We start from the raw sequence: 12,849 nt of genomic DNA on the forward strand, positions 1-12,849 counted from the left end.
GCTTTCCATTTTAACAACATTTGTTTAAAGTTAACCATACACTGTGTGCACAGGAATATCGATTTCCAAAGACGTTAAAATTAGCTTTAACGGTCAACTTTGGGCATGAAAACGGTCCAATTTCTCCGCTTTCTCGATTTTCAAACATAAAATTTCGCCCTTGGGTTAACCGGAGATACAATATTTGGGTTGACCTGGCTTTAACCTAAAGTAGCAGGCTTAAAAGAAAATGCCTGAGAGGAGTACCACATCCGGTTTCATCAGAAAAGGAAGCCTATGTTGAATTAGCTGTATCTCTGAAACCCGGATACATCCGGTTGTTGGAAACTCCTGGTTTGGTCATCTGGAATGATCAGGACAGTTGTGAACAATTGCTGATTGGTGGAATATGGTATGTGGAGGCAATTGTGAGGAGGCGGGACTGCAAAATTGGGGAGGACTGTGATACTGCGTCCCAGGTACAACACAACCAGCTTCTCAACGCAATAGCATAGCCATACTGGAATAGTAGTTTACGTTTCTATGTACTCATTCATCCTTTTATGATTGATCAAAATAAAAGTGGAATATCTGTCTGAGGAGTTTGCTTACAACACGATCAATCCTTAACAATGAGTGGTAAGTGGGAAATTAAGATTTCTTCTTTATTTTTAAAATGTATTTTACAGCTGACATTACAGAATTTCTTACCTGACTTTTTCAGATAAAGTTAGATGACTCAATCGGGGGTGAAAAGTTGCGGCACTGAATGACACTTCGCCCTCCTTATTGTCTTGTCAGTCACAGTTATTTTTGGTATTGTAGGCTCCGTTTAAATAGTGTAGTAAATATTCATATTGCCAAGTAGTCTGAGGGGTGTTGATTTTTATTTTGAGATGTTGACACTGCTCTTGGAAAAAGTTGTTCTTGATAAAAAGCATCTCATGATATCGGTTTTCTATTGACTACATGAGTAGTCTGCATGGGCAAAAGAGAGATGACAGGAAAAATTCCACAGGACACAGATGTGTCTCGACCTGTCTGTCTGTTCGCGAGGGGGGCGTGGTTATGGAGCACTTACTTACCCCTCATTGTCCGTAAATAGGTAACTTTAAAACATATATTATGTGCCTTCAGAGTTCTGCAGAAAAGGGGGGTGTCAGCTATGACACGGCATTTTAAATTGGAAAAAAAATCTATTTTGGTTATTGAACTACAGTAAGTGAAGGGGATTTACACCCGGTAACGGAATTACGGTAACGGAATTCGATCATGGGTCCCTGATCTGTACTACTAAACGTGTTGAGAGTCTCAATTGAACGTGTTTTTCTTAGTCCAGGGAGTTGGCACAACTGCTCCTCAGTAGTTGAGGAGATCTTTGTCTGCTATCGCAGTAGGTTTTTAAGTGTGCGATATGAATCACACCAGTGTTTGCATTCTTGAGCTCCTAGACAGATTGAATGTCCTCCCTATCATTGTTTACGACCCACCAACCAACCTTGTGCAACACCAGGAGAAACTTGAGTAAATCATTGGTGCAGATAATGCACCATCAAATGTGTTCATAGTACTGGAAGTTAATCCTACAGCCTGGTATACAGTGCATTCGCAAAGTATTTAGACCCCTTGACTTTTTCAACATTTTGTTACATTATAGCCTTATTCTAAAATTGATTAAATATTTTTTCCCCCTCATCAATCTACACAATACCCCATAATGACAAAGCAAAAACAGGTTCTTAGAATTTTTTGCAAATGTATATAAAAAAAACTGAACTATCACACTTCCATAAGTATTCAGACCCTTTACTCAGTACTTTGTTGAAGCACATTTGGCAGTGATTACAGCCTGGAGTCTTCTTGGGTATGATGCTACAAGCTTGGCACACCTGCATTTGGGGAGTTTCTCCCAGTCTTCTCTGGAGATCCTCTCAAGCTCTGTCAGGTTGGATGGGGAGCATCACTGCACAGCTATTTTCAGGTCTTTCCAGAGATGTTTGATCAGGTTCAAGTCTGGGCTCTGGGAGACTTGTCCCGAAGCCACTCCTGCGTTGTCTTGGCTGTGTGCTTGGGGTCGTTGTCCTGCTGGAAAATTAACCAACAACCCAATCTGAGGTTCTTAGTGCTCTGGAGCAGGTTTTCATCAAGGATCTCTCTGTACTTTGCTCCGTTCATCTTTCTCTCGATCCTGACTAGTCTTCCATTCCCTGCTGCTTAAAAACATCCCCACAGCATGATGCTGCCACCACCGTGCTTCACCATAGGGATGGTGCCAGGTTTCCTCCTGACTTGACACTTGGCATTCATGCCAAAGAGTTCAATCTTGGTTTCATTAAACCAGAGAACCTAGTTTCTCATGGTCAGAGTCCTTTAGGTGCCGTTTGGCATACTCCAAGCGGGCTGTCATATGCCTTTTACTGAGGAGTGGCTTCCATCTGGCCACTCTACCATAAATGCCTGATTGGTGGAGTGCTGCAGAGATGATTGTCCTTCTGGAAGGTTCTCCCATCTCCACAGAGGACCTCTGGAGCTCTGTCAGAGTGACCATCGGGTTCTTGGTCACCCACCTGACCAAGGCCCTTCTCCCCCGATTGCTCAATTTGGCCGTGCGGCCAGCTCTAGGAAGAGTCTTGGTGCCTCCAAACTTTTTCCATTTAAGAATGATGGAGGCCACTGTGTTCTTGGGGACCTTCAATGCTACAGAACTTTTTTGGTACCCTTTCCCAGATCTGTAGCCTCGACACAATCCTATCTCGGAACTCTACGGACAATTCCTTCGACGTCATGGCTTGGTTTTTTCTCTGACATGCTCTGTCAACTGTGGGACCTTATATAGACAGGTGTTTCTTTCCAAATCATGTCCAATCAATTGAATATACCAAAGGTGGACTCCAATCAAGTTGTAGAAACATCTCAGGATGCACCTGAGCTCAATTTCGAGTATCATAGCAAAGGGTCTGAATACTTATATAAGGTAAATAAGGTATTCTGTTTTTAAGCAAACATTTACAAAACCTGTTTTCATGTTGTGGGGTATTGTGTGTAGATTGATGAGGAAAACAAATTACTTAATACATTTTAGAATAAGGCTGTAACGTAACAAAATGTGGAAAAAGTCAAGGGGTCTGAATACTTTCCGAATGTTCTGTAATGTATGTTAAATGCAAAATAATCCCCTCCAGCTTTCATTGGAGCACAGCCAGAAAAGTAAATCCTTCTGCTCCTTCTCACAATGCAGCAGACAATGGCCATAAACTGTATTATCAACATAGTTTGAGTCTGTTCTCTTTATAACACAGAATAACTTTGGCTCCTCTTTCAAACCAGTCCTGTATTAACTTGCTTCCTCTGTACCAGGCATCACAGTATTGGTGAAGGATTATGACACGGGACAAGAAGAGGGGCGGCCGGTGTCCCCGTTCTCTGAGGAGTGCTGTGAAGAGCTATGGGACCGGGTGGAGGGGGTGAGGCACAAGCTAACCCGCATCCTGAACCCAGCCAAGCTCACCCCCTACCTGAGGCAGTGCAAGGTCATCGACGAGCAGGATGAGGATGAGGTCCTCAACTCCACCCAGTACCCACTACGTATCAGCAAGGCTGGTGAGAGAGAGGGAGGTAGAGGGAATTGGTGGGAGCGAAAAAGAGAGGGAGAATGAGAGAAAAATGATGGAAGGGAATGAGAAGAGTGTAAAAGGTAAGTGAGAGGAGGCAGGGAGAGAGGGGGTTGGTCGGAGAGAATGAGGTAAGTAGGGGTTTGTGCCGTGTGAGAAAAAGGTGGTTAGGAAGGATAGCAAGAGGGGAGTGAGAGACAGAGAGAGGGGAGACGGGTATGAGTAACGAGGCAGGAGATTGAGATGAAAGGAATGAAGGGGTGGCCACTAGCTAGGTAAAGGAGAGGGGGAGGTAGACAGATGGGGAGTGAAAAAGACGGGAAGAGAGGAAGAAACAGAGAGATGAGGTTAGAGAGGTGACAAAGAATGACAAAGGGATTACCTGGAATGTGAGTAGCTTTCACACTTGTGTCAGTACAGTACTTACAGTGTCTCCATCTTCAGGATGTATTGTCGTCTTCATCTTATAAACTTTAATGATGTCATAACTGTTAATCAGGACGTTTGATTGACATCCTGCATGGGCGGGGCCAGCGTGGCCTGCAGGCCTTCATGGAGTCTTTGGAGTTCTACCACCCCGAGCAATACACTCAGCTCACTGGACAACAGCCCACCCAGCGCTGCTCCATCATCTTGGGTAAGGATTTGTCCCCAAATATCCCCCTTCCACTCCTGTATGACCAGTGTTCCCCCGTCCCTCATTTACCTCCACTGCTGTGTCCCCCCCAGATGAGGAGGGTCCAGAGGGCCTGACTCAGTTCCTGCTGCTTGAGGTGCGTAAGCTGAGGGAGCAGCTGCGGGGGAGCCGCGTGTGTGAGCGCCGCCTGTCCCAGCGTTGCCGTGTGGCCGAGGAGGAGCGCAGCCGGGCTGAACGCAAGACACTGGACCTACGACATGACCGGCTGCAGATGGAGAGGTACACCACACGGAACCACACATACAGGGCTTAAATCACTGTGAGACAAATGACAGTATGAGAAGCATTAAAGTTTGATTCATTGAACTTCACAGGTAAAACCACACAAACATCTGGTTGTTATCCACAGGGCCCAACAATGTGCACTACACCCAAGGTGAATGACAGTATTTAGACTGGAATTTGAAACATCGAGAATGATATACATAAACTACATTCATGATGAGCCATGGTCCATGGCTGTCATACATTTTTTTAATAGGGATGTACAGTTCCTATGTCCAGTGTACTGAGAGCTGGCTGAATGTGTCTCCCACAGGCTGCGTCAGGACTGGGAGGCAGGCAGCAGGGAGCTGGGCCGGCTGAAGGACAGACACCTGGAACAGGCTGTGAAATACTCTCGTGCCCTGGAGGATCAGGCCAAGGCCTCCGCACGTGAGAGAGAGCTACTGGAACAGGTATAGAGAGGAGAAGGGGACAAGGGGTCTGATGGGTTGTTGAAGGAGAGGGATGGTGACTGGGACAGAAGAAAGCAGCTGGAGAAAGATAAAAGGATGGATGGAGGGTATACATTTTTTTGAAAGAGCTGTTGGGACATGCCTTTATAGGAAGCCTTTTCCCTGGTAGGATTCCCTTGTAATACTCTTACTCAACCTTTTCTACAGATGGAGCAGCTGAAGACCAGACTGATGGAGGCAGAGAAAGAGACTGACAGTAGTCCTGTCTCTATGGCGCCAGTCAGAAGGAACAGTAGTGTCACCCATCGCACGAACGGCACCCCCGCTGTTCCCGAGAAGAGGGAGAAGCCAGTACAGCACATTGACATTAATAAGTCAGGTCACATTGAAACACAGGTGAGAGCCACCACTCAGAGAGAATCTGATTCACCCTCTGAGTTTGTGAAGTTTTCCCGCTCCGACGGTGCTGCTCTAACTCTTGTATTGTTCCGTTTTGACCTCAGGCTCTGTTGGACATCCTGAAGCAGGACCGCAGGGAGGCAGCAGAGCAGAGACACGAGCTGTGTGGCAACATCGCCAGACTACAGGGAGAGCTGGAGAGCTCTGAGGATTTCAGGGACAAGGTGAGAGCAGAGAAAGGGCCTATTCACGCCATTCTGTCCCGTGATTCACTCTCAGAAGTCACTGAGCTGATGACAGTTTTTCAAGTTGTCTTTGTTAAGGTTTCATAAAGTGTTAAAACATGCCTCTTGTATATCAACACAATTGTATTATTCTGTCTTTGATGGTATGGTGTGGTGTGTTGTGTTGTGAAGCTGGAGTCTCAGTGTGAGCAGCTGCAGCTGAAGGTGAGGACTCTCCAGCTGGACTGGGAGACGGAACAGAAAAGGAGCATTTCCTACTTCAACCAGATTATGGAGCTGGAGAAGGAGAGGGACCAGGTCAGTAGGTCTGAGTAGGGATATGGGTTAGAATCAAGTAATCAATGTATGGTAAGGTTTTTGTTTCTGTTGGTTTAAATTGTTCATGGCTGTTTGGAAACTGAATGCACATGCACAGAGGAATATTGAGGTCGGAGTGTTAAGTTTGAGGCCTTTTTGCTGGATAATATAAGGCCCTTCTCTGCATAGTTGCCCCATTACTCACCGTAATACATAATTTTTGTCTAGTCACGCAGGTGTTTCCACTACTCAGTATCTCCCCCACTCAGTGTCTGTCTGTCTCCTCATAACTCATCTCTCTGGCACGTTCTCTCCTCCTCCCTCTGATACTGTAAATCATTCAGGCTCTGCGCAGTCGAGACAGCCTGCAGTTGGAGTATACTGACTGCCTATTGGACAAGAACCGCCTGCGTAAACGCATCGCAGAGCTTCAGGCCAATCTAGAGCAGCAGCAGAGAGAGCTGGAGAAAGAGAAGGACAGGAGCAGGGAGCAGAGTTCCCCCTGTATGCACTGTGTGAGTCTCAGCTACTGTATGTACACACATTCTGTGTACACACTTTTGATTATACTTGCACAACACAAGTGTGTTTTCCCTATTCTGTCAGACAGACAGTTTCACACACTCACAGAAATATGATAATCAAATTACAGTGTGGACCTGTTAGCCTTCTCCTGTACTCTTCTAATGTGATTGTCTCTCTGTCCCTCTCCTAGTCTCACCTGTCTCTGTGCAGCGAGGACCAGTGCTACGGGCCCTGCTGCTCCCTAGACCTCAGCCCTCTGCCCAACGGCACTCACCAGCTGCTCTGCAAGGTCAGAGTTCATCGCCATCTTATCATCTTCATTGGCAGCAGCTAGAATATTAGCAACATTATAGTGTTACCATCCACAGTAGCCACAACATTTATCTCTTCATAATCATGTAATAAATAGTCCTTGAGAAGTGTGGCAGTGTTGCTGTCCAACCCGTCTTTTCATTTGATTCATTCACAGACTTAAGTAGGTACCATTGAGCTGATCCCCATAATAATAATGATCATTTTACTTGGCATGATTATTCATGGTCTACTTACAGAGAATATTATTTTTTAGATCACGGTGAAGCAACTCATGTGTGCTAATTAGGTCACATTGTTGTTTTGCATGGAGTTAGAGATATGATGTTTTATGTATTGTTTATTTCACTTTAGTTTTAGCTACTTCACTTGCTTTGGCAATGTTAACATATGTTTCCCATGCCAATAAAGCCCCTTGAATTGAATTGATGTTGCCAGAGAGGAATTTGTGTAACTGTCAGCATGTTGGTACCTGTAGAATACCTTTCAGTGAACAGATGTTGATGATGTCTCTGTTTTCATTTCTGTGTCACAGTCTCCCTCTACAGACCAAACCCATGACCACTCCGAAGGTAAGCCTATATTTCAATTCAAATCAAATCAAATGTTATTTGTCACATGCACCGAATACAACAGACCTGCAGTAAAATTCTTACTTACAAGCCCTTAACTAACAATGCAGTTTTAAGAAAAATACCAACAAAAATATGAAATAAAAGTAACAAATAATTAAAGAGCAGCAGTAAAATAACAATAGCGAGGCTATATACTGGGGGTAGAGTTGAGATGAATGCAGTGGTTCCCAACCAGGGGTACTTGACCTATCCAAAGGGGGTACTTGAGAAGACTCATAAGACCATAGGCTTACTGGTAAATGCACACGAGGGGTACTTTAAGGGTACTCTGGGCAGAGCAAAATATACTTGGTGGTACAGTAACGGAAAAAGGTTGGGAACCACTGGATTAGGGGATTGGGGTTTTGCAAGGATAGCATTGAAGAAAAGAGCATTCCTGAGTTGATCCCTCTTTTTTTCATGTTTGCTTTATTTATTCTACATTTTTACATCACTGTAGCTGATGAAGGATAAACCTTGTATTTGAACTACTGTTTGAATAAGACATGATAGAAATAGGCATGAATGGCCAGAACAAATGTTTTTTTTTTGACAACTTTGATGAGAGAGGATAGACTTAGACTTCTAAATACATTATTTTGTCTGCAGGTTCCCGCTCAAACTCAGAGGAGAATCTCTTGACACCAGTGAGTTGTTGAATTACTCCACAACACTTTGTGACATGCCAACATATCAAAGCATCATGTCTCATCTAGCATTCATCTGTATTATATTAACAAATGTATTTTTCTCACTGAATAGTGTAGCTGTGAATACACACAGTATATGTGGATTGTTGAATAATTAATCAACTTTTTCAAGTTGTCAAGGAGACAATGAATAGGTTTAAATTGTGGGCCTGCATCGATGCTTTAGTCATTCTCTATTTCCCTTTTTGTTTGTGTCCTGTGTGTTTTACAGACAGTGGACAGTGAGAGGGATGTTAACAGGCTCTCCATCTTCCCCTTCCCTCCCTGTATGAACTCCATCAACCGCAGGGTCAACATAGAGTATGTCATACCCATAGAATTAGGAAATATAATAATTATTAATTTAATAGGATATCTATGGTCATACCATAGGTGATCAACTTTTACATTATTCTCTGATATGGAGATATCACTCTCTTAAATCTCATGTTATGCTGTACATGCATTTAAAACTAAATAAATGATGATGAAAACTCCTCTGTTTTTTTTATCCCTTTACAGGTTTGACCTGGACTCCTGGGGCAGTGATGAGAATGAGAACCTCACAGGTTTGGTTCAGTTCAGTACATCCCTCCTGTCTGTCTAAGTCTGTAGCTACTTGTAATACCTGTAACCCCGGCTAAGTATAGATGTGTGTAGTGATGTCTCATTATGTTGTGTTTCAGGAGTCCAGAGTGAGGTCTCCCTGTCGAACTCCTGTAGCTCCCTGCATTCTCACCTCTTCCCCCCTGACCTTGTCAACCTGCCCCCTGTCCCACCCCACAAACCCAACTACAGCAGTCTCGGGTATGTCTCCATCTCTTTGCTGCCTACATCAGGGCAGCTAATCCAACGTAGTGTAGGTACACTTGCTAACCCTTTATGGTGTGAGATATAATCTTAACTGTATACTGATAAGTGTAATTGCCATCTCTCTTTCCACTTCCTCTTTCAGTTTTGAGCCCCTGTCCCCCGTACCTAGTCCCCCCACTACGCCCAAAAGAGGAAGAGGCAGCCTGGCAGATGACATCACCATCATTGGGGGCAACCGCACAGGCATCTTTGTTAGCAGCATCCGAGCTGGTTCTCCTGCTGAGCAGTGTGGTCTGAAGGAGGGCAGTGAGTTACTGGAGGTGAGAAACAAAGGCATACAGACAGATGGACAGGCAAACAGATAGCAGAAAAACAGCCACACAGGCCTGAGTATAACTGTCTCTCTCCTCCCTGCCCAGCTGGAGAAGGTTCTGTTTGGTGGGGGCAGTGTGCTGATGGGCCAGTGCACTGGAGAGGTGGCCCACTTCTCTCTGCAGTGGTGGACAGAGCCCTCTTCTCTCAAACACCAGACCAACACAGAGGGTGAAGTTCTGAGACAGCTTTTACAGTTGTTTTCCTTGACTGATGTGCTTTTCCAGTACAGTACACCTTTATAGTGTATGGTCTTGGCCTTTATCCAGGCGTCAGGCTGTTTATAGAACAAAAAAAGATAAAAGAATAGAGTATGTGTAACTAACTGCCTACCCCTTTTCCTCTTCTTAGCCTACTCCAAGTTATGTGCCCAGCTCCCTTCTCCTACCTTCTACGGTGCTGACTCCTTCTACGTGCGCGTCAACCTGGACCTGGACCCTCATAGCGACCTGCCCTGTCTGGGGGTGCGCTGTGATGACATAATACACGTCACTGACACCCGTTACAATGGGAAGTACCAGTGGCGCTGCACCCTGGTGAACCCCTGCACAGGCAAGCCCTTGCAGGCGGGGGTCATGCCCAATTACAACCGGTAAGGGAGAGGTGCCATGTACTGTAATAATACCTTTGTGACAGAGTTCAAATGAACATGTTATATAATGTAAGACATTTTAATAAGCATGAGAAGAAGATTACACGTTCCATTAATCTATAACAGACAGTTGTGCAAATGTTTAGCTTTGTTAGACTGCACTCACAAACTGCATGGGACACGTAGTGATAAATGTGTGTCCCCCTAAATATTTCTCTATCTCAGAGCCCAGCAGCTGTTATTGGTGAGGTTACGTACCATAGCCCTGGAGCAGAAGGATTTCAAGAAGAAAGTAAGTCTCCTCTTGTCCCTACTGTGTGTGAATCTCTGGTAACCAAGGGTAACCAGACTACTGATTCCTCCATTCCTCACTGTAGGTATCCAAGAAGGGCTCTGAGCGTGTGCGATTGGTCAAGGCTGTGTCCCCCAGCTGTCGTGGGATTGGTTCCACCCCACAGGTCCTTTACACACTCAGCAACCGTAAGCTCCTCCCATATGACTTTATTTATATTTTTGTTTGTCCTTTGAAGAGTATAGTAAGATAAAAATGCAAGAACCTAAATGTGTGTGTGTGTCTTTGCTCAGGTCACGAGGAGCACCTGATTCCTTACAGTATGGTCAAGCCAATACAGGTCAAGACCAAACGGCCTGTCATCTTCTCCCCCTCCCTACTCTCTCGCGGCCTCATAGAGAGACTGCTTCAGCCAGCAGAGTCTGGACTGGACTTCAACACCTGCCAACCAGGTACACACACACACACACACACACACACACGCATGCAGACACACACATGGTTATTTACATACTGTCACTACACACTCAAATTTCAGAAGCACTAGTTGCATGATTATTGTCCTTCTTGCATGGTCGGCTGTGTTTAAAAGTAATTACTTGTAGATATGTTGTCTCTCTACCGCTTCTCATGGAGTGATGTATTTCAGAGCCAATCCAGGCCACAGAGAGAAATGATAAGAGTGTTTTCCTGCTAGATGCTTCCACCCCAGAGCAGGCTCTTGGAATCAGTCTGCAGTCTATTCAGGATGTGATAAGCCAGGTATACACTCTTTCATTCATTCGCTCTCTCTCTCACACACACACACAAACAAACACTTCCCATGGGGCAAAAACTGGTTGTGTCAATTTGTATTTTTTATTTAACCTTTATTTAACTAGGCAAGTCGGTCAAGAATAAATTCTTATTTACAATGACGGACTACCCCGGCCAAACCCTCCTCTAACCCGGACGACGCTGGGACAATTGTGCACCACCCTATGGGACTCCCGATCACGGCCGGTTGTTATACAACCTGTAATCTAACCAGGGTCTGTAGTGAAGCCTCTAGCACTGAGATGCAGTGCCTTAGACCGCTGTGCCACTTGGGAGCCCCAAAATGTTGCTTCCACGATATTTCAACAAGAAAATGTCATGTAATGATGTTTAATCGACGTGGAAAACTGATTGGATTTGAAAAAAGGCATCAACATAAGGGAATTTTGTATTTTTTTCATCAAAGATTTGATCTAAATCGAATGACATGGTGACATTTTTTGTTGATTTCACATTGAATTCATGTTAGTTGACAACTACACCTAATGTAAATCAAAACTACATGTTGAACTGATGTCTGTGCCCAGTGGGTTACCTTTCCCATATCGGTTTCTGTGTCTCGTCTCTCAGGACAAGCACTGTCTGTTGGAGCTGGGCCTGAGTAGTGTGGAGGGCCTTCTGAGGCAGGGGGTCTACCCTATCGTCATTAATATCCGACCCAAGAACAAAAAACACAAGAAGCTAAAGTAAGTGCCTGACTGACTATCTGTATTTGTGTGTGTTTACAAGACACTTTTAGATCATAAGTTATTCTATTTTTGTAGTTGTATGTTCTCTAATCCAATTTATAAACAGTAATTACAAAGTCTATCTATTTTGCCCCATTGACAGGAAGTTGCTGACCGGGCGAGGGGAGGATGGCGTGATGGAGGAGGTGTGTCAGGCAGACGAGCAGCAGCTGGAGACCCTGCCCCTGCTCTACCACACTCTGGAACCCAACACCTGGAGCTGCACCGAGGATCTGCTGCTCGCCATACGCAATGTCATCCACAGCCAGCAGAAGGCACTGCTGTGGGTTGAGTTGGAAAGGCTCCAATAGATCCCAATGTTATCGCCCAGTTTTATTGTTTTACTAAGCTAAATTTGATACAATTAAAGATAAATTTCACACACACCCATTTAGATACCTAGGTCTACCACAGTAAATTTTGAAGTTTCATGTTCATATGATGAATTAAACCTTACAAGCTCAGTAGTAACGTGTCTTTATGCTTTAATGTTGTATTTCTTGTCTACCTATGCTAAACATCAGCATTCGGCTGTGTTTAAAACAGGACCCCCCCCCCCCCTCCCTCTCATCTACTGTCAACCAATCAAGCCTCCACTCAATTTGACCTCTGCATGCCTCTGGAGACTACGAAATTGCGTCACACCATCCATACGGCACCTCAGGCCACATTTACGATAAAGCATGATGATAGCGCAGCGGTATAATAATGCCGAGGTCAAAACAACTGGGAACTCGGAAAAATACGAGGTCAAATCATGACATCAGTGATCCTAAGGTTGGAAAGTCGGAGCTCTAGAAAGTCCCCCCTCGTTCACGAGATGGAATTCCGAGTTGGATGACCGTTCAAATCGATTTTTCCCGTCGGAGCTCGTTTTTTCCGAGTTCCCAGTTGTTTCCAACGGATTGAAGTCGGAAGTTAGAGATTTCCGAGTTACCAGTTTTGAACACCGCATAACTCAAGACATTTTTCATTAATTTTGACGTTTTTGCTAAGGAGATTTTAGTCGCGCAATTTTGCATTTGACTAGGATATTTGGTGCAGTATTTCTCAAGTGACTTGCCTAGTTAAATAAAGGTTCAATAAAAAAACTAAAAAGGGAATAAATATGCATGAGGACGAGTCGTTTCTCATTCAAACGGCACATCATTGAAGTATCCCTACTGTTGACCAATCGCCGACGACGGGGCG

The 12,849-nt window shown here is 44.6% G+C and overlaps 1 protein-coding gene across 1 annotated transcript; it reads left to right on the plus strand.

Annotated features, from left to right (window-relative positions):
• Positions 1-397: 397 nt before the first annotated feature.
• On the plus strand, positions 398-12,125 carry zmp:0000000896 (caspase recruitment domain-containing protein 10). The gene is made up of 24 exons (XM_038980775.1): positions 398-618; positions 3,337-3,579; positions 4,090-4,227; positions 4,320-4,506; positions 4,826-4,964; positions 5,172-5,360; positions 5,468-5,587; positions 5,780-5,905; positions 6,250-6,420; positions 6,621-6,719; positions 7,278-7,314; positions 7,966-8,003; positions 8,278-8,366; positions 8,568-8,614; positions 8,732-8,852; positions 9,001-9,178; positions 9,278-9,401; positions 9,582-9,822; positions 10,048-10,114; positions 10,200-10,302; positions 10,408-10,566; positions 10,764-10,876; positions 11,501-11,616; positions 11,762-12,125. Exons 1-24 carry the CDS (start codon positions 612-614, stop codon positions 11,967-11,969), a joined length of 3,060 nt encoding a protein of 1,019 aa, XP_038836703.1. The 5' UTR covers positions 398-611; the 3' UTR covers positions 11,970-12,125.
• Positions 12,126-12,849: the final 724 nt, after the last annotated feature.

Source organism: Salvelinus namaycush, chromosome 41, assembly GCF_016432855.1.
Source record: "Salvelinus namaycush isolate Seneca chromosome 41, SaNama_1.0, whole genome shotgun sequence".
Classification (NCBI taxonomy): Eukaryota; Metazoa; Chordata; class Actinopteri; order Salmoniformes; family Salmonidae; genus Salvelinus; species Salvelinus namaycush.